This window comes from Triturus cristatus, chromosome 9 (genome assembly GCF_964204655.1).
Source record: "Triturus cristatus chromosome 9, aTriCri1.1, whole genome shotgun sequence".
Taxonomy (NCBI): domain Eukaryota; kingdom Metazoa; phylum Chordata; class Amphibia; order Caudata; family Salamandridae; genus Triturus; species Triturus cristatus.
In genome coordinates, this window is record NC_140592.1 from 1,157,808,679 (window position 1) to 1,157,829,301 (window position 20,623).

The 20,623-nt window shown below is 49.2% G+C and overlaps 1 protein-coding gene across 1 annotated transcript in view; it reads left to right on the forward strand.

The window, feature by feature from the left end:
* The first annotated feature begins 14,994 nt into the window (after positions 1-14,994).
* The window catches only part of LOC146799556 (deubiquitinase DESI2-like), a 324,800-nt gene continuing 319,171 nt past the window's right edge, over positions 14,995-20,623 (forward strand). The window contains exon 1 of the mRNA XM_085627126.1: positions 14,995-18,064. Within this exon, the coding sequence (XP_085483252.1) occupies positions 18,026-18,064 (39 nt within the window). The 5' untranslated portion in view covers positions 14,995-18,025. The remainder of the gene's footprint in view (positions 18,065-20,623) is intronic.

Here is a 20,623-nt window from a genome sequence, read left to right on the forward strand (position 1 = left end):
CCCTGTTTGCCGTCAGACCCTGGAGCTCTTGTTCACTCTTACTTGGAAGCTCCAGGGCATCTTCCTTTTACCATGAGATTCCACATAACTTATATATCCATGTAGCTTCCTTGATGTTTTTCTCACCCTAAGGGAATTGTCACCACCAGACAGCTGAAGCTCCTGCTCTCCCGCAATCCTAACAGTGGGCATTGGGGGTGAAAGTTTGCTTCAGAGGCATAGCTGAGTTTAGGTCCTTGAGCCTCAATCTCACCCTCAGGGTCCTGAGGTTTATGCTTACTCCAAGTTGCCCGAAACCCTGTTCACTCCAAGGTCTTCAAGGCTTCTGCTTGTCCCAATGGCTCTGGCCCACCAGGGGGTGCTAAGGTTCCTGCTCAGTGTCATTTACTTGTGGCTCCTGGCCATGCTCAAGTGCCCAGAGGTTCCTACTCAGGGACATTAATCATTGAAGATCCGGTCCACCTTAGACCCCTGGAGTACATGGCATCCTCAGGTTGCTGAATCGTCTTCTCAATTTCACATACCAGAAGATCTTGTTTACCTTCCGATCACTGACTTTCTTGGTCACTCTAAGGTCTCCTGATATCTCTGCCCACCCTTCAAAAGTCAGAAAACTCACTGCTAAACTTCAGGCTTCAGTGGCTGTACAAATCTAAGTCTTTCACGAACCCTTTTGGTTGCCACACAGAAGTCTCTATGTGTGTGATGTCTTAGGTGGTATAACACAGCTTGGTACTTGGGGACTTTTATACTGTGGGAAGAGACATAATCAGAATCTGCTTGACATGCTGGAGGACTTCACTTCAACTACATGCTTTCTTTTCATTTTCCATATGTTATCTGTGCCCTTGCTCCCTTTTTCATTTCCCCATGCGTATCAACAGCCTTTCACTCCTGCTAGCGTTTATCCCTCTCTCCCCTTTCTTTACTCTCTTATTTTACCTGTACTCTCACGTTCTCACCAACCAAATGTCAGGTTTGGAACTCTTTCTTCTAACCTTTAGCTGTGATCTTCTGGGTCTTCAGGGTTCTGGTCTGTCTGAGGTTGGGGTGGCCCATTCTGGTAGCCACAGTGCTGCTGACAATTCGACGTCAGGGCAGACAGTGCCTTCCCGAAGGAGTCTCTGAGATGAAAAAAACCCTGAAGGGAATAACCTCTAATGGAAGTGGTGACTCCAGAATCCAGGCGACAGGACACGCCAAAGAGGATAGTCAGCAAGGCGATGACAGACCTGTGAAGAAGAGGAGAAATGCAGAAAAAGGAACCCACAGGAACAAAATACCAAACTGGAGCAAGTGTCACCAACAGAAAAAAATAGATATCAACAGGAGAAAAGAGACACCAACGGGAGCGAAGAGACACCAACAGGAGCGAAGAGTGTTGCAACACAAGAAAAATGAGAATTCCAGCCCCTTATATAAATAAGGACAGCAAGGAATTGCCGCAACAGGAAAAGGAGAACCACCATCTTGGTAATGGAAGAAAAAGGTTAGAAAACCTCCATCTTGGAATGGTGAAGGAATAACAGTTCTCAAGGCATTCTGGGAACCAGACAGAGAAATTTTGGAAGGAAGGAAAAAGAAAAAATAGCCCCTAACCATGACTGCAGGCAACTCATATTAAAGTCCCTCTAAGATTCAAGTAAGTCTACAGCACCTGATATTCCCAGGCAGTCCAGGTACTAACCAGGCCCGACACTGCTTAACTTCAGACGAGATCAGGTGCTTTCAGGGTGGTATGGCCGCAGGCAGGCGGCTGCCTACAGTGGCGGCGTGCCCCAAGAGAAAAGAGAAGTGCTCCAGGGTGCATGTTTGTGCCCAGAAAAGAAACAGCGGGGCGCCGCACTGAGCTGCGGCATGCCCAGTGTCCAGAAATCGGTGCGGCAGACCGAGTTATGGCCCGCAGCGGTGAGGCGGGAGGTGCGCGGGTCGTGACCCGGTCCACGGCGTAACACCACATCTTTTAGATTTTCAAAGTGTCTGTATGTCGGTCCATATATCATACGAAATTTCATTCTGTTTCCCTCCCTTTGTCTTTCTTTCATTCTACAAACCCCTCCTTTATCATACTCTATCCCATTGTTCTATCTCTTTCGTTATCCATCCCTCTTTTCCTCTCTCTATCTCTCCGCAGTTACCCTAATTTTCCCCATTTCAATGCCCTGTGCTATTGCCCCCCTCTCTCTTTGTCTATAATGTACCCCTCTTTCTCACTCCTGTCTCCAACATACATTCTATACTTTGTTCTATTTCTACCTCCCATGTCCTTATTCCCCACTCTCTCAATTCCTATTGGCTCTTTGAGATTTACATCAGTTATTTTTCCTTTCTTGAAAATACTCCCTTTCTTCAGTTATGTCTTCTCATGCCAGTCACCCTCATTTCACTCTAGCCCTTAAACTTGTTTGTGTCCTACACCTAATATTATATTTCATTGTGTCAAAATTACTGAGTTGCTGTTGTCAGTACCTACCTGCTTTATCAAACCTTGTCATTTGCAGAAGACCAATCAATCAATCAAACATTTGTAGAGCGCACTACATACCCGTGAGGGTCTCAAGGTGCTGGGGGGGGCGCTGCTGATCGAACAGCCAGGTCTTGAGTAGCCTCCTGAAGGTCAGTAGGTCTTGGGTCTGTCGTAGGCTCAGTGGGAGGGTGTTCCAGGTCTTGGCAGCGAGGTGGGAGAAGGATCTCCCGCTGGTGGTTGTTCTTCGGATGCGCGGGACGGTGGCGAGTGCGAGGTCGGCGGAGCGGAGCTGGCGGTTGGGGATGTAGAAAGAAAGTCATCTGTTGAGGTAGGCTGGGCTGGGCCGGTCTTGTGGAGTGCCTTGTGTGCATGGATGAGGAGCTTGAAGGATATCCTCTTATTGATGGGCAGCCAGTGCAGGTTTCTCAGGTGGGGGGTGATGTGGCCACGGCGTGGTACATCGAGGGTCAGTCGTGCCGAGGCGTTTTGGATGCGTTGCAGTAGTTTGATGAGCTTGGTCGGGGCTCCCGCTTAGAGGGCATTTCTGTAGTCGAGTCTGCTGCTGCCGAGGGCCTGGGTGACTGTGAAGAAATAAAAACCTTCTAAGGGGTTCACTGATACACCTGGTCCTTTTAAACCAACAAAGAAGAGATTGGCACAGAAGCTGTAATATAAAAACAATGCATTTATTAACCTCAGATGAGGGAGATTGCGTCACACAGTGCCCTCAGGCCACTGTAGGAGACATTCTAAGGAGTACAGAGAATAGGGGCCTTATATACCCACACAGGGGCTCAAAAGGAGGCGGTACAAGTACACATGAGAAGAGTTACACACATAGATGGTCATACAGAAAATGCAGTCAACAAGTAGGAGGAGTTATGAGATGCTGACATCAGTTAGAACAGCTTGACAGTTCTATACTAGGAGCAGGTGCATTCTGACAGCTACAGGTCCCTCTGAGCATGTGCAAGGCGCTGGAAGAGGGAGAAAGCACATGGCTAACTAAAATGGCTGCCAGGAACAAAATGGCTTTCAGCTTATGCTAACAGATTCCTGCAATTTTTAACAACTGTTCTTCTTGTATCTGTCAGGATCCACCTGTAGATCTTGCGGAGCATGTGGAGGGTGTTGAAGCAGGAGGAGGAGACGGCGTTGACTTGCTTGGTCATGGAGAGCGTTGAGTCGAAGATAATTCCCAGGTTGCGTGCGTGGTCGGTGGGTGTCGGGGCTGCCCCCAGTGCCGTCAGCCACCAGGAGTCGTCCCAGGCTGAAGGGTTGGAGCCGAGGATGAGGACCTCCGTTTTGTCCGTGTTCAGCTTCAGTCGGCTGATCTTCATCCAGTCGGCGACGGCCTTCATTCCTTCGTGGAGATTGGCTTTGGCAGTGATGGGGTCCTTGGTGAGGGAGAGGATCAGTTGAGTGTCGTCGGCGTAGGAGATTATGTTGGGGTTGTGCTGTCGGGCGACGTGTGTGAGCGGGCCATATAAATGTTGAACAGTGTCGGGCTGAGGGAGGTTCCCTGGGGTACGCCGCAGATGATCTCGGAGGCTTCGGATCGGAATGGGGGAGGCGGACGCTCTGGGTTCTGCCAGAGAGGAAGGAGGTGGTCCATTCCTGGGCTTTGTCTCGGATCCCTATGGCGTAGAGGCGTGCGCGTAGTGTGCGGTGGCAGACGGTGTTGAAGGCGGCGGAGAGGTCCAGGAGGATGAGGGCTGCGGTCTCACCGTTGTCCAGCAGGGTACTGATGTCGTCGGTGGTGGTGATGAGGGCGGTCTCGGTGCTGTGGTTGCGGCGGAACCCTAACTGGGAAGGGTCCAGGATTCTGTTTTCTTCGAGGTATCGGGTTAGCTGTCTGTTGACAATCTTCTCGATGACCTTGGCCGGGAACGGGTGCAGAGAGATGTGCCCGAAGTTCTTGAGGTCTCTAGGGTCTGCCTTGGGTTTTTTGAGTAGGGCGTTGATCTTGGCGTGTTTCCAGCTCTCTGGGAAGGTCGCGTCTCGAGGGAGAGATTGATGATGTTGTGCAGGTGGGGTGCGATGGAGCTGCTGGTTTTGCTGAAGATGTGGTGCTGGAATGGGTCTGACGGGGAGCCGGAGTGGATTGTGCTCATGGTCTTGATGGTGTCATCAATGCTCACGCTGGTCCAGGTTAGCAGGGGGTCGTGGTCGATGGTGTGCGGAGAGTCTGTTGTGTTGCTGTCTGCTGGGGCTGGCTGGGTGTTGAAGCTGTCGTGGATGTCTGCTATCTCGCGGTGGAAGAAAGTGGCGAGGGAATCGCACAGGGCTTGCGACGGCGGGATGTCGTTTGTGTTGGAGCTGGGGTTGGTGAGTTCCTTCACAATGTTGAAGAGCTCCTTTCTATTGTGTGCGTTGTTGTCGAGGCGGTCTTTGAAGGAGGTCATCTTGGCAGTCCTGATGAGGTGATGGTGGGTGCGGGTGGCGTCCTTGTGGGCTGCGTGGCTGTCCGGAGTCTGTTCGCTGTGCCATTTCTTCTCTAGTTTCCGGTAGGCTCGCTTGGAGGCTAGGAGTTCTGGGGTGAACCAGCTGGCCCTCTTGCTGGTGTCTCTGTGGGGTGTGACGAGTTGCCTCAGTCCGAGGTTGGCGAGGTTATCGATCAGGGTTGTCGAGTTGCTATTGTTGTTGTTCTCAAGGTGAAAGTTCAGGTCTCCGAGGAAGATATAGTCAGTGGAGGTCAGGGGGTGCGTGCTGATGAAGTCGGCGATGGAGTCGCTGAACTGGGGTCAGGGTTCGGGGGGTCTGTAGACGAGGCTGCCTCTGAGGGTGGAGTTGGGGTCTGTGTGGATCTGGAAATGCATGTGTTCGGCAGTGGTGAGAGTGTCATCAGTGCTGGTCAAGACCCTGATGCTGTTCTTGTGGACGATGGCGATTCCCCCTCCGACTCTGTTGGTGCGGTCTCTGCGGGTGATCTTGTAGCTGTCTGGGATGGCTATGGTGATGTCGGGTGCGGAGGAGTCATTCATCCAGGTCTCTGTCAGGAAGGCGACGTCCGGGGATGATGTGTCGAGCAGGTCCCAGAGCTCGACGGCGTGTTTGCGTGCAGAGCAGGTGTTCAGTAGGATGCATCGGAGGCGGTTGAGGTTTTTCTTGGCGGGTTGTTCGGAGGCTCTGAGGCTGGTGTAGCTGCAGTTCCGGCAGGTGAAGGGGCCGTGTTTGGGTTTCGGGGCGGCCTTGAAGCAGGTGTGGGTTCGTCCGGGGTTGAGAGCGTGGAGTGTGCTGGCATCGTAGTGGTGGAGGTCGTCATGGTGGGTGCGGGGACCAGGGCTTCTGGCACTGGGCGCGGACGGTCGCAGACGGGCGCCTGGTGCGCGTGGCCGCGCAGCGGCCTCCATATGTGGGGATGTGGGAGGGAGGAGCAGCTGGGAGGCAGGGGCAGCGAATGGGCAGTGAGGGGAGCGGGGCCGCAGGAGACGCAGCGGCAGGAAAGGGAGTGGCGAGGGCACCGAAGGCAACCGGGCACAATCAGGGGCAGCGAGGGGGAACAGAAGGCAAAAGAGGGCACAAATCAGGGGCAACGAGGGGAACAGAAGGCAAAAGAGGGCACAAATCAGGGGCAACGAGGGGAACAGAAGGCAAAACTGGCACAAATCAGGGGCAGCGAGGGGGAACAGAAGGCAAGCAAAAACGGGCACAAATCAGGGGCAGCGAGGGGGATCAGAAGGCAAAAGAGGGCACAAATCAGGGGCGGCGAGGGGGAACAGAAGGCAAGGAGGGCACCAATCAGGGGCAACGAGGGGAACAGAAGGCAAGCAAAACGTGTACAGATAAAAATGCAGGCACAGGGGGGGAGACAGGCAACAGTGGTCACAGACACAAGAAGACAGTATGGGCAGTACAGGGAAAGACAGACAGACAGCGACAGTGATACAAACCTAAGGCCTACCACTGGCCACCAGGGATGAGGCACAGGTGGTAGGCCGCGGGTGGAGGAGGGCCTCAACTGCTACAGCAGCTGTAGCTGGGGCAGGGTCAGGACACACAGGTGGAGCTGTGTGGTGGGGGAGCGACCTACCAACATGGTCAAGACCATTCTCTGCAGACATTAAATAGATTTCTGTCCCTGTGAGTGCTTTCAGTTCTGCATGCTTCTAGAGGTTAGGAAAGTGGAAAGACCTTATTCTACCTTTAGTAGACATTAGACCAAAAGAATGTTTATTGGTGAGTGGTAAAGGAAAATCCACATATTTCTAGAGGAGTTGTTAGAAATCGTGGAGACTCCACATGTGGCATTTCTTTTACCATACTATCCCTTTCTTGAAAAGATAGTGCCATATTAGCCCTTTCTTGGGTTCTACTCCTGATTTGGCACTTCCTCAAGGTATTGCAAACCACTAAATCAAGCTAGAGTCTGCTGAAAATCAGAGCTAAGAAATGTGTGTGAGGCCTTGATTCATCCTTTTCTTATTATTACTGACCAGCAGGGAACGGACTTTAAACTGCATTTACGGGTGGTCCGTGTAATTAACGGGCGATTGGTCACCTTTATGGCGAACCCGCGCGAATTCCCCACGCAGGTCGTTGCCACTGACCTGTGTATCTTGGAACTGACCTGATCCCTGCCTGATTCGCCCCGAGTGGCGTGGACGCTCTGCTGTTTTCAGGGAGGACGCTGGAGAGGCTTTCAAGACCGGGACTGCGAGGACCAGGGTGCCTGCCTGCCGGCTAGTTGATTTCGCACACCTGCCTCCTCTTCCCTGCCCCGCCTCCTGCCACTATATCACTTCTCGCGGCCCCCGCTGCGCGGGCGCCGCTCGTTGCCACTGACCTGTGTATCTTGGAACTGACCTGATCCCTGCCTGATTCGCCCCGAGTGGCGTGGACGCTCTGCTGTTTTCAGGGAGGACGCTGGAGAGGCTTTCAAGACCGGAACTGCGAGGACCAGGGTGCCTGCCTGCCGGCTAGTTGATTTCGCACACCTGCCTCCTCTTCCCTGCCCCGCCTCCTGCCACTATATCACTTCTCGCGGCCCCCGCTGCGCGGGCGCCGCTCGTTGCCACTGACCTGTGTATCTTGGAACTGACCTGATCCCTGCCTGATTCGCCCCGAGTGGCGTGGACGCTCTGCTGTTTTCAGGGAGGACGCTGGAGAGGCTTTCAAGACCGGGACTGCGAGGACCAGGGTGCCTGCCTGCCGGCTAGTTGATTTCGCACACCTGCCTCCTCTTCCCTGCCCCGCCTTTTTCTTCGCTCTCACTACTTTATAAGACTCCCGCTCTTACGCGCCAGCGGGACGCGCCCAGGGCGAAGACCGGGCAAAGAGCGGGCCGTCTGAGGCCGTCAGAGGGCGCCTGAGGACGGGACGGGCCACACCACTAACCTCTACTGCGTGGTAAATGATATACCATCCTATAAATACGGCCCTTTGCACCTTATATTCTTTGTACTGTATTGATACTTCAAACTGAACTTGTTTTTGGGGATTGTTTTACAGTATCACTGCTGGTCGGGTCGTTACCATGTCAACAGAAGCAGGGAAATCGCGCACCCTAATCGTTAACACCTCTAAGGGACCTGTCTCCGGCACAATAGATCAATTCTTTAAAAGAGTGACTACTGTTCTGGAGAAAGAAATCGCGGATACCGAAAAGCGCCTATCCCTTGACTTGCTAACTGGTAAACGCTCCTCACTGGGAACAATCGGGGAGGTACTCTCTCCAGGGATGATAACTGAGAGAACGGGCGCTACCTCAGAAAATGAGGAAGTAATAATCCTCCCAACAAATTCCCCAGGTGTGTCTATCCCGTCGGACCATCTAAGCACCCTAACTTCATCCAGGCTATCAGTTTCACCGAACTTGGTTATCTCCCCACCATCGATCAAAGAAACCCACGAGATTAGATATACTCCAAAAAAGAGATGAGGCCCCCTCGCTAAAACACATGCAGCCAAAAAGAAGAAGACTAGATCCCCCGTGCAGCATTCTGTCCTCAATGGTCCAACAGTGTCAAACAACCTTCTCTCTAGCACTAACACTATAGGAATTCCCGCCGATCGAGATTTAATGGGTGACTTATTCACTAAAATGGAGACTCTGATTAAGTCTCTTTTACTTCCTCTCTTTGAGAGGACAAGATTAATACGTGTCTATTTGGACGATTTGGGTAAACAAATTCAAGGGAATAATTTGACCCTCTCTGAACTCCTAAAAAACAAGAATAAAACCAGCACCACTGCTCTAGTGATTCCCCACCCCACTGTGTCAGAACAACCATCAACTAGTGGTACGTCTAGGAAACCGAGCACTGCCTCGGGCGGGAAATCAGCGGAAAAACCCCCCAACGAAACTACTGATATAAGTAAAACCATCCCTTCACTTAAAGATAAAGAAATAAGAAGGGAGGTAAAAGACATCATGGTTAAAAGAAAAGATGTAACGCCAACTCAATTCGAGAATATTACACCAAGTAGAAGGGTGGATTTACCCCCAGAATCAGCCCCATACACCATTGTTATGACAGGGGTACCTGAACTGGCTGAGGGTACGAGAGAGAACTTCAACGCTCTAAAAAATAAAATCATTTATTGGCTAAATCACAACCGACCACTTCCCGCTGACATAAACGGGGAAATTTTAATGGTGAGACGCACCAGTTGGGTGGGAACTAGACCTAAAGAAAAGAAGGGGGACGCAATAATAATAAATTTTAGGGATCACAGAGCTGTGAGATGCATTGGAGACTGGTATCAAGCCAGAGGGGAGGATGCTATTACGACGCACTATGTCAACTACTTCTATCCACGGGAATTGGTCTCTCATTCTAAATCCTATCCCGAAGAAAATCCCTTCCCACGTTGGAGAGAAGCAGTCCAGCAAATTCCCCATCAAAATTTTCGCAACCACTCACTTAACTCGTACCCTATGGGGAAGTGCTTGACTAATGATCAATACTTATTCCAGCGCCCAAATCATCCACCTCACCATCTACCTCAAAATTACTATTCCGAATTACTTCCTAGGTTCAATCTACCGACTCAAAACCGCTACTCAGCCTTGACTGACTTAGAAAATGTAGATTGACTTCCCGTAGAACAGGCTCGATTACAAAAATCAATCATAGAAAACCAAAATATATCCGAGGATACCGTCCTTCGAAGTAATAACTCAGAAATACAAATAATGGAAAATAGTAATCTCGACCCAACAGCCATTTTTACATCGTCTAGAGGACCCAACACTATTACTCAGGGGAATACCTGTGCCTATCAAGTCCTGGAGAAGGGAGACGTAGAGTACCGACCAGTTGTAGAGGCAGCCCGTACAAATAAATGTACAAATAATGACCTAAAAATAAACATCATGTCATGGAACATCGCTGGCCTAAGTACAAAAATAACGAACGGGAGTCTGCTTGACTTCGCCGAGAATTATCATATAATCTGCGTACAGGAGACATGGTCTGTTAATGAACAGCACTTGTTAGGCTATAAAACGTATTTTTCACCGGCAGTGGCAAGTGCTCATGGAAGGGCTAAGGGGGGTCTCACGGTGTTCATAAAAAATACTATAGTGGGATTAAAAATAACGCCTCTTGGCCTATATCCTAATTACCAGACACTGAAACTCTCACTCCCGAAGAACGGGACATTAATTCTGGTAAATATGTACGACAATTTACCAGAAAGTGAGAGAGTAGACCTACTTGGGTCTATCCGCAATAAACTTTCAACTCAGACTAAAAAGATGCAAGGTCTAGATGTCCCTAGCATCGTGTGGTGTGGCGACTTTAACCACCACCCCTGCGACAAAAAAAACACCAACATCTGTGGCATGACAGAAAAAACAGAAAATAACATGATTCATTTCCGCCATACCAAGGTAGGAAACTTTTTAAATGAAATAATGTCAGAACTTGGTCTAGTGATTTTAAACGAAAGTAATACCGCCACTAGGAAACCACAGGCCACATATTTGGGTAGGGGATGGGAGTCGACGATCGACTATATACTGGTCTCAATAATTCTTGAGAATAAGACTCAGAACTTCAGATTATTAACTAACACCCTCAGCGACCATGTAGCATTGGCTTTCGAACTGGCCATCGGTCAGGTGCAACTTACACCCCAACTAATGATGACTGCTCTCACCCAGAATAATTTATACCTTACAAAAATAAATGGTTATGCCTTGGGTTGGGGAAAGATAGACCCAGCAGTCTTAACGAATAAGGTAGTCCACGCGGTTTATCCCGCAATTGAGAAGTGCTTGAACACTGACACCAGCGAAGAAGATCTTCTCCACAATTTTGGCCTAATTATGGAGAAAGCAAGGGACTCTCTAACAAGTAATAAGAAAGGGTATAAGAGTGGGAAAAAAGGGTGGTTCGACCATAAATGCACTTTAGCGCATAAAGCCTTAAAGAAAGCATTAACAAAATCTGTAAGGGATCAAGAGGAGATTCGTACTTTAAGGAGGTCCTATCGACTAGCTTGTAAAACTAGAAAACAAGAATTGAAAAAAGCGCTCTGGGACCAATTATACGAGAGCTCGCAAAGTAGAAACAGCGAACAGTTCTGGAAAGTCGTAAAGACCCCCTTTCTGAACGATCCCAGCGACCAGCCCATAATAGAGGTGGCAATCGACGGCCCAACATGGGTAAATCATTTTTCTAAAGTTTTTGGGAAACCATCAGAAACTGAATTAATAGAAGAAAGTGAACAGACCCCACAAAATAGTATATTCCCGATTTTTTTCAACTTTGATATTAATGAAATTACAAACGCTATCAAAAAAAGTAAACGCGGAAAAGCCCCCGGCCCTGATGGCGTACCTGTTGATTTTTTTAAGTTTCAACTAGATTTATGGGCTCCAATTTTAAAACGAGTGTTTGATGCAGTAATGAAGTGCGGGTTAATTAAGTCCTGGACTCATTCGATTATGGTCCCTATATTTAAGAAGGGAAATAGGGACGATGTGACTTGCTACAGGCCAATCTCATTACTGGACTCGCTTGGGAAAATCCTGGGTAGAGTGGTTCTCCAGCGTCTCCAGGAATGGGTAAATGATCACAATATCTTATCTGATATCCAATTTGGATTTAGAGAGGGGTTCGGAACAATTGAACAGGCACTGAACCTATCACTATTGGTGGGAAAATATGTATCAGCAAAGCAAGGAAGGTTATACATGGTCTATGTGGATCTTTCTGCGGCATTCGACTGCGTTTCCCACTCGAAACTTTGGTCAGTGCTCGTAGACATGGGCATAGACTCTGACCTAATATACCTTCTCCGTGCACTTTATTCCAACGCCTCATCAACGGTTCGTTTTGGAACACAGGGCGAACTATCCGATTCTTTTAAGGTAGAGCGGGGCGTGAGGCAGGGTTGTGTCCTGGCCCCCTTTCTATTTTCTCTATATACTAACAGTCTTGAAGCTGAGATGTTGAGATGGGCTCAAGACCTCCCACGAGTAAAAAATCGCCTCGTCCCCGCCCTTTTATATGCAGACGATGCTGTAATAGTGGCACGCACTCCACGTGAGCTCCAGAAAGCTCTAGACAGATATTCTAACTTTATGGCTAGCCTGGACCTTAAAATAAACATCAAGAAAACATACGTCATGGTGGCAGGAAAGGGAAAGAAAGGGGAAAGGACCACCATTTGTCTGGATAAAGAGAGAATTGACTCAACCACACAATATCCATATCTTGGGGTCATGATAGATGACAAACTCAACTGGAAAGCAGCCATTGAAGCTCGCAAACACCAACTTTTGCGAGCAATAATCGCTCTTATAAAGTTCTCACAGAAGCTCGGAAAGAGACCACCACCAGAGCTTATCCGCATTTATAAAGCTAAGTGCCATTCTACTGCTCTTTACGGGGCGGGCCTTTGGGGTCACAAATATACCAATGCTCTGCAGGTAGCAGAGAATATATTTATCAGATTTCTTCTGATGGCACCAAAGCGAGCATCGACCTTTGCCTGCCATGCAGAAATCGGAATTCCCCACATTGAAAATCTGGTGAAGATTCAACCTCTCTTGTTGTGGCGCCGTATCTGGACGTCAACGGACAATTCATTCACAAAAGAAATAGTGGCCGACTGTATGTCCTTAGAACATATGGGGAAAATTGAGTGGCTGCTTTACGTGAAAATTTCCTCACAGATCTTGGCCTCAAAAAATATTTTACCAACCCCGAATTAATTGCAGAAATAACAAAGAAAGATCTAAAAATAAAGGCCCTTAGCTATATGGAAGAATCCCGCTTGAGCAACGAGATAAGAAAAACATCCGTCCAACATTCTCTAATAATCATGACCACCTTGGAAATGGAACCGTATCTGGTGTACGTTGAGTCACAATTTGAACGTTTCCTGTTGACACAATTCAGATTGAATCTCTTTCACAAGCTTGTAGCCTTCCCCAAAAATCCAAACTGGAACGAGGGTTTACCGCCATGCCCTTGTGACGAGATCTCGGAGCAAACAACCATGCATACCGTATTGTTTTGCAAATAATATTCTCCCCATCGTAATCTCTGGCTATTACCGTTGCTGAGAACCCATGGTTTTAGAAGATGTCGTCCTGCCATGTTGTATCTACAATTTCTAAATTCCGCGCTGACTACGAAATGCGTAAGCACATTTTTAAAATGTATTTTTAAACACAGAGTGAATCTTGGGTAAACAATTTTTATAGGAGCCTTTTATAAAATGCATACTTTTGTTGATATGTTTTATGTATGTACTTTTGTGGTTATTATTGTCTCATTATAACCGAATAAAGATTTATAATAATAATAATAATAATATTACTGACCAGGAACTTCTAATAATCCTCTTCTGCATCCATCCTTCGCTTTGTCATCGCCCTTCTCCACTTTACTTTCCTACCCTATCTTTACCAATCTCTTGCTCTAACCTTCTCTCCACTTACTCTATTCTCACTTCATCTTTTACTTGGCTGTTTCCCTCTCTCATTGTGCTTATCTATAATTATTTCCCTCCCCTCTTGCCTCTTTTCCTCTCTTCTCTCATAATTTCTCCTTCTTTCCTCTGCCCCTCTCCGTTTGTCTCTACTCCCCACTCCATCTCTCATTTCCTTTTGGCTCTGTCTCTCTCTTTATCTCTCCTCTGCTCTTACCTCTCTCCCTTTGTCCCAACATGGAGGGTGAATACATTTTTTCACTGCGACATTGTCAAAATCGAATTTTCATTTTTTTCATTTCTAGTCAAATTGATCTTTAAATGTAGTTATTTCAGTCCTTAGTGTTTTTTACGAAGTTCCTTCACTCTAAGCTGTTTACAGCACTTTCCCCATTGCACAAACGGATGGAATTTCATTAGAATGAAACTTCCAATTTCAATCCGGTCTGTCACGTCACAGTTTTTAAACTAAGAATGTTGGCACTAGCCCCTCTCCCCAAACCCCCTTCACCCCCAGGCCCCACCACCCCCGCCCCGTAGATTCTACCCGATCGTTGTGGCCTGCTGCGAGGGACTAAAGCTCACGTCCCCTGCCCAAGGCTTGGTAATTGTGCTGCTTGAAAGCATAAGCAGCTCCCCAAGGACTCAAAGTCATCTCCTGAGGCCTGGGGTGGGAGGAGATGCACCATGCTCGGCCTCCTCTGCCGGCCCATTGTCATTCTGCCCATGACAATGGAACGGCTGACTCAGTGGCTTGCTGAGACTCACACTCGAGCTGCAGCAGCCTTTCAGGTTTTGCCCCAGCAGGAAATTCGTCCCAGGTATGTGGGCCTGCTTTTTCATTTCTGAATGGCCTTGGGTGGGCCGGGACCTTCCTTGGGTGGGCCGGGACCTTCCGTGGGTGGGCCTGGCCCACCCTCTAGAACCGGGCCTGGTGAGAAGAAGTAAAAGGAGTGGGATCTGCTGGTGCAAGGCTCTACGTGTATATGCTTATGCACAGTGTCACAAGGGCGTGCATTTGTGTTTGAAATATATGTATTTTTGTGGTGTGTGTGATTGTGTGTGTCGGCGCGCCTGCACGCTCTTTGGTGTGTGACTTTTTGTGGAAAATATGCGAGAGTGTGAAAACTTTCTACGTGTGTTTCGGCAAAACATAGAGAAATACGTGCGTGTGACAGCCTGTTCTCGTGTGTGCCGTTTTTCTGAAAAACAAGTGCATGGATTTGTGGTTGTGTGTATGTGTATGTGTGTGCTTTTGAGTGAAATATACGTTCGCTTGTGGCAGTGTGTGATTTTAAAGGTTTGTGCACGTGCTTCACGTACATGTCCGTGCTCTGTTCAGCTTCTGTCAGTCATTCGGAGCTGTATTTTCAGTTTTGCTTTGGCTGACTTCTCTGATAAGAGCACGCAGATGCCGCTGTGGGCTCGAGCGCTGCTTCCCCTGCAGCTTCCGTGCTTCCTCCAGGACCAGCGATGCTGCGCTGATGTAACCGCGCTCCCTGCATCTTTCATTCAGCCCTGGTTGGCTGCAAGCTGGCGCGCGCCCAGCTCCCGCCCCTTATTCAGATGAGGTCATTGGTTCCCTTCCTGGTACCCCAGGCCCCTCCCCTCCATCACCAGTAGGGGCAGCTGGCTTTCATTCAGAGTGGTCCACGCCGCTCCCCGAATTTGCAGAACCCCGTCAGAAGGAGAAAGCGCACACCATCCGGAGGAAGGAGAAGGGGGTCTGCCAAGCTACAGAGATCCCCGGCCCGTGGCAGTCCGGAAACTGCCTGCGGTGTCTACAAGTATTTGCAGAGCCGGCACCGGGGACCTCTGTAACCGGACGTGCGTGGGCACACCTGGTGCCGCGTGAAGCAGGTGCTGGGCTACGAGGGATGCATGGAGTGCGCAGGGATGGAGGTAGGGCTGGTGGAGGGTAGCTCCTTCGGTGAACCTGTGCCCCGGTGAGGAAGGCGTTCCAGCACCAAGGACAGCTCCAGGTGCAGCGATGGAGCATCCTGGGGCAGTGCAGGTCTAGGGACTCTGCTCCTGGTCTGTGGATGCGCTGCACCGTGCGCCCGGGGCGCAGGCGCACGGCCTCCTGCAGCAACCCGGAGCACAACTTCAGCACCCGGACAGCTCCCCGCGAGGATTCGGTGCGCTGACCTCGGCTGCAGCTCACCGGGCACCACTGCAGCTTTCACAGAGCTGAACATAGGACACCTCGACGGCTCCACAGCAACACTAGCAGTATCTGGACTGAACTGCAACCCCCACATCTCTTCAGGAAAGAGCGATTCCCTGTACGGACAGACTGAACCATTCCCTCCTCAAACCCTCACCTCTGCATCTCACCGGCCTCCAGGCACCACAGGCAAAGGTACTCCAGGGACTGAAACCCACCACAAACAGCTCCACACAGCAACCCCTGCACAGAACATCACTAAAAATTGGCAACTCGCTGGGAGCCACCAACAGCACCATTCCTTGGATGAAAATACACCAACAGCTGCACAGCCACCACATGCAACACCACTGACCACCTGCACGTCACCGGCTTCCCATAAATAAACTTCCCCTGCACTGCTGTGCTCCCAAAATAATCCCCAGCAACGACAGGCAGCAGCACCCCTGCACCTCACCGGCTTCCCATACTTTCCCTGCACTGGTGTGCCCCAAAAATACCTCCCCGGAAACAACAGGCAGCACTGGTCCCGCACTTCACCAGCTACACATACATTACCTTCCCCTGCACTTGTATGCTCTTCAAATAACTCCAGCCACACCAGGCAACACCACCCCAGCATTTTACCAGCTTCAAACATATCCCCTGCACTAGTGTGCTCCGTAAATAACTCCCACCAGCAACAGACAGCAGCATCCATGCACCTCACCAGCTTCACACACACAAACCTCGCACTGGTGTTCTCACAAAATAACTCCCCAAAATAACAGGCAGCACCGCCACTGCACTTCACCAGCTTCAAACATCCCCTACACTAGTGTGCTTTGCAAATATCTCCCCAAAAGACCAGGCAGCAGAATCCCTACACTTCACAAGCTTCACACACACATCTCTTGCACTGGTGTGCTCACAAAATAACTCCTCAGCAACAGCAGGCAGCACCACCACTGCACTTCGCCAGCTTCACACACACGCCCTGCACTGGTGTGCTCACAAATTAACACCCAGCAACAAGACAGGAGCATCCCTGCATTTCACCAGATTCTATCTCACACACACACACACACATCTCTTGCACAGGTCTGCTCCCAAATAAACTTCCCAACAACAACAGGCAGCACCACTCTGCACCACCCCTGAACTTTACTAGCTTCATACACACATCTCCGGCACTGGTGTGCTCACAAAACAACTCTCCAGCAACAACAGACAGCACCACCCCCTGCACTTCACTAGTTTCACACACATCCATGCACTGGCGTGCTCACAAGACTACTCTCCGGCAACAATAAGGCAGCAGAATCACTCCACTTCAATATCTTCAGTTCCCAGATACAACCATCGCATGCACCGGCGTTCACCCAATCACCTATACAACACCACAGACAACACCACTACCTTGAACGAATTCCTACCTCCACAGCCCTCCGGGTAAAGGAATCCTCAGTTACCGTTCCCTGAACTACTCGGACATCTCTCTAGCCCAGTTAACCGCACAGACATCAACAGACGGCTCTCTAACGACCGCAGCCATCCGTTCTCCCCAGACGGACCACTGCACGTGAACAGGCCCCAGCCACCAAAGACACCCCTGCGCTTAGGTGCAGAGACATCACCGTCACCTGCAACATTCTCTGACCAACAGCTCTCCACCAGCCACAGCTATTATTTTCCCCGAGACTGACCTACGTTGCACTAGAACAGGCCTCTAGGCACCAAACACATCCGCTTGTCCTGGGCTGATCTCTGGTGCACATCCCCCCACCCCTAACCCCCGACCACAAAGACCCCATTCAATAATACGAGTGACCTCAGCAGAACCCCGGTCATCACTGACACCCCTTTACCCAATGATTTTCTGGCTCGGGAGGGACTTCCAGTGGATACCAGCCCGACCAGTTCCTGTCATCAACCACCCGCGCTCACCAGGGCAGCCACGGACAGTCGGCTGCACGGGTGACCTTTGATGCCAACATTCACCTCTGGAAGAACATCTGGGGCCTGGCGTGCCAGGACGGAATTTAGCGGCGGTATTTTTCAAGAGTGCAAACACCTGTCCACGCCGGAAGTAGTTGATGCTGGTTAATAGGAGCTGCTAATTGAAGCGGTGCACGGGGTAAACCCCGCGCCGCAGAGGAGACGCAGCGTTGAAGCCTGTGCCCCCTCACACATGACCGGTCTCTCTTCCATGCCCACGTCCCGTGTGCGTCCTTCCCGCGCTCCCTGTCTCTAGGCAGGTGGCCCTGCGTGCCTTCCTCCTTGCCTCAAGGCTGGACTCGGGGTTGGGGGGTGATGGCTGCCCTGGAGTCAAGCACCCAAGCGCGGGAACTGCAGCCTTGAACCCCGCTTTTACTCTGGAAGGGAGAGGCGTGCGGCCGTACATGTCCTCGCAGCCCCCTGGGACCCAACAGAAACATTTCTTCTATGCAGCTGGGGGTGCAGCTACTCCCGGGGGCCCTCTACCCAGCTGACGTGGAATTTAGGTGCTGCCGAGACTCACCATGGCCAATGAACCGGTGATTTTAAACGTGTATGACATGGTAAGTGTGACTTCCGGTTTGTGTGTGGAGATGCCATATTTTTTGTTGTGCTCACATCACTGCTGGTTGATTCAATGTAATGCTGTCAGCTCAACCTTCCTTTTAAGCTTTGACCATGGCATTCTGGGACATGCAGTTTTCGCTAGCCCATTATGGCCAGGGGCTTCAACTTCCTGGCATGCAATGGGCTGTCCAATCAAAATTAAGGCCCTGGACTGGAGCACTAACTCTCGATTCCAATTGGAACCTCTTTCTTAGACCACCTACCATTTCCTGTCCGTTTCTTTCTCTCTTGCATGTTTTCATTCTCTCTCTCTGCTGAGTGACTGCCTGTTGTGTCAAGCCTTGAGCTAGTTGTGACATAAACTCTTCTCATGCCAGGACTTATCATCTCATAGGTATGACACAGAAAGTGAAACAGGGTCACAAGAGCATGGCACTACCGAGCAGTTCTGAGTATTACTCGGTTTAATTAGCTTTTACTTCACCTCCGAAAGTTGAAAGGCTGAATTCACCTGGCAGTGATGTGAATCCTCAGGTGTGCAGATTATGTCCACATATTCAGCAGTGAGTGACTTGCTCACTGATCTGCAGCTGGTGACTAAGTTTATTCATTCATCCATCCCAGGAGTCTGCCCATGGCTTCATAGTGAAAGGTTCAACTCAAATGGTCCTCTCAGCCTTTCATCCTTCTGAGGTTGATAAAATAAAACATTTGGGCAAAAATAAAGATCTGTAATTCAGCGCCAGGATGAACAACGTCAGGGTAACAATAAACGTCTGTAATTCAGCACCAAGGTGAATAACATATGGATAACAATACACATCTGTAATTCAGTGCCAAGGTGATTAACATTTGGGTAACAACAAACATCTGTTATTCAACACCAAGGTGAATAACATCTGGGTAACAATACACATCTGTAATTCAGCGCCAAGATGAATAACATCTGGGTAACAATAAACATCTATTATTCAGTGCCAAAATGCATAACATCTGGGTAACAACAAACATCTGTTATTCAGCCCCAAGATGAATAACATCTGGGTAAAAATAAACATCTATTATTCGGTGCCAAGATGCATAACATCTGGGTAACAATAAACATCTGTTATTCAGCTTCAGGATACCTGTGGTGGACGTCTGCTTTACACATACCTATATTACGACTCACTGGTTGAACTTGAAATCGGCGGGACTCCCTTGCCAGCTGCCTGGCTGCTCCAGAGCCCTCATAGCTCCCACTTTTATTTGCGAGTTGCTTGCCCAGTCCAATTTTTAGGTCGAGCCTGGGCAGTGCATGCACTGCTCTGCAAGGCATGCTGTATTCAGGTATGGACTTGAAGCTCCATCCATTTTGAGCCCATTTTTTCAATTGGCTCCTGTTGCTGTTGTTTCTATATGGTTGCTTTTGATTCATGAATTGGCTTAGTAGTCCCTCCTTAATACTGCCTTGTCTGCATTTGTAACCTCACATGAGGACTGGAATTTTTACTTGTGTTGTTACACGGTCTGTTTTATCTATCGTCTGTAAGCACTATTTTCATTAATTATTTTCTCCTGTTGCAGGCACAAAGTACTTTTCCTGCAAGGGTGCCCATTTTGCCTCCGGGCACTGCGCCACAGTTTCAGCATGGTGCCCACTTTTACATTTTTATTACCAATAGGGCCAACTTGACAAACATGCTTTTTTTTGTAAAAGATCCCCATACCACACTTTCACTTTAATGGTGGCCGCGCACCTTTCTTTAGACAAGCCGTGTCTATAGAAAGGGAAATGACTGCCATTAAAGTGAAAGCACGGCATGGGGTGCTTTTACAAACAAGCATTTGCAATGCAACAGGTCTCACATTTGCGAGAGTTTTAGCTATTGGCATTGTAAATGACAATGCTTTTTATTTTTCTGTTTTAAAAACCAACACATAATTAAAAGGCATTGTCATTTACAATCGCAATAGCTCAAACTCTTGCAAGTGCGAGACCTATTGCATTGCAAATACTTGTTATATTTGTTTCCTGTTACCCATTCGCCCTATTGTAAATTTAGACAACAAGTAAAGGGGTGCAAAAGAAAGAACCTAGCTTGAATGAGTAACTCCCAGGTGGAACTGTGAAACTGGAGAGCTCCGCAGCTCTGATTGGATCAGTTGACTATAAAACCAGGCCAATAATGAAGCAGTCTTAGTTGCAGAGCTTTGTGTAGATGCTGAGCAACCATGTGTAGCCCATTCCGCCACTTTTGGCTCTACGGCCATCAGCCCATTATATTTCCTGACTCCTAGATCCACTTTTAACATTATAAATGTGGCCTCAAAATTTCCAGCGTGTCAAGTGCTGCTTGTAAAAGCCAGGACCAGCTGAAAGTTTCACACATGGCATGGGACCAACTGCAACTTTGCCTTTGTTGTTATGTTTGCGCCAGACCGCATTGCAATGCTGCCTTTGTCCAGGCATTTGTACCACTGCCTTTGAGAACATACAGTAAGAAAGCCCCTCCTCACTGACAAGTGGGGGATTGATAGAGACATTCCATGCCGGCTGCCATCTAAAGGGGAAG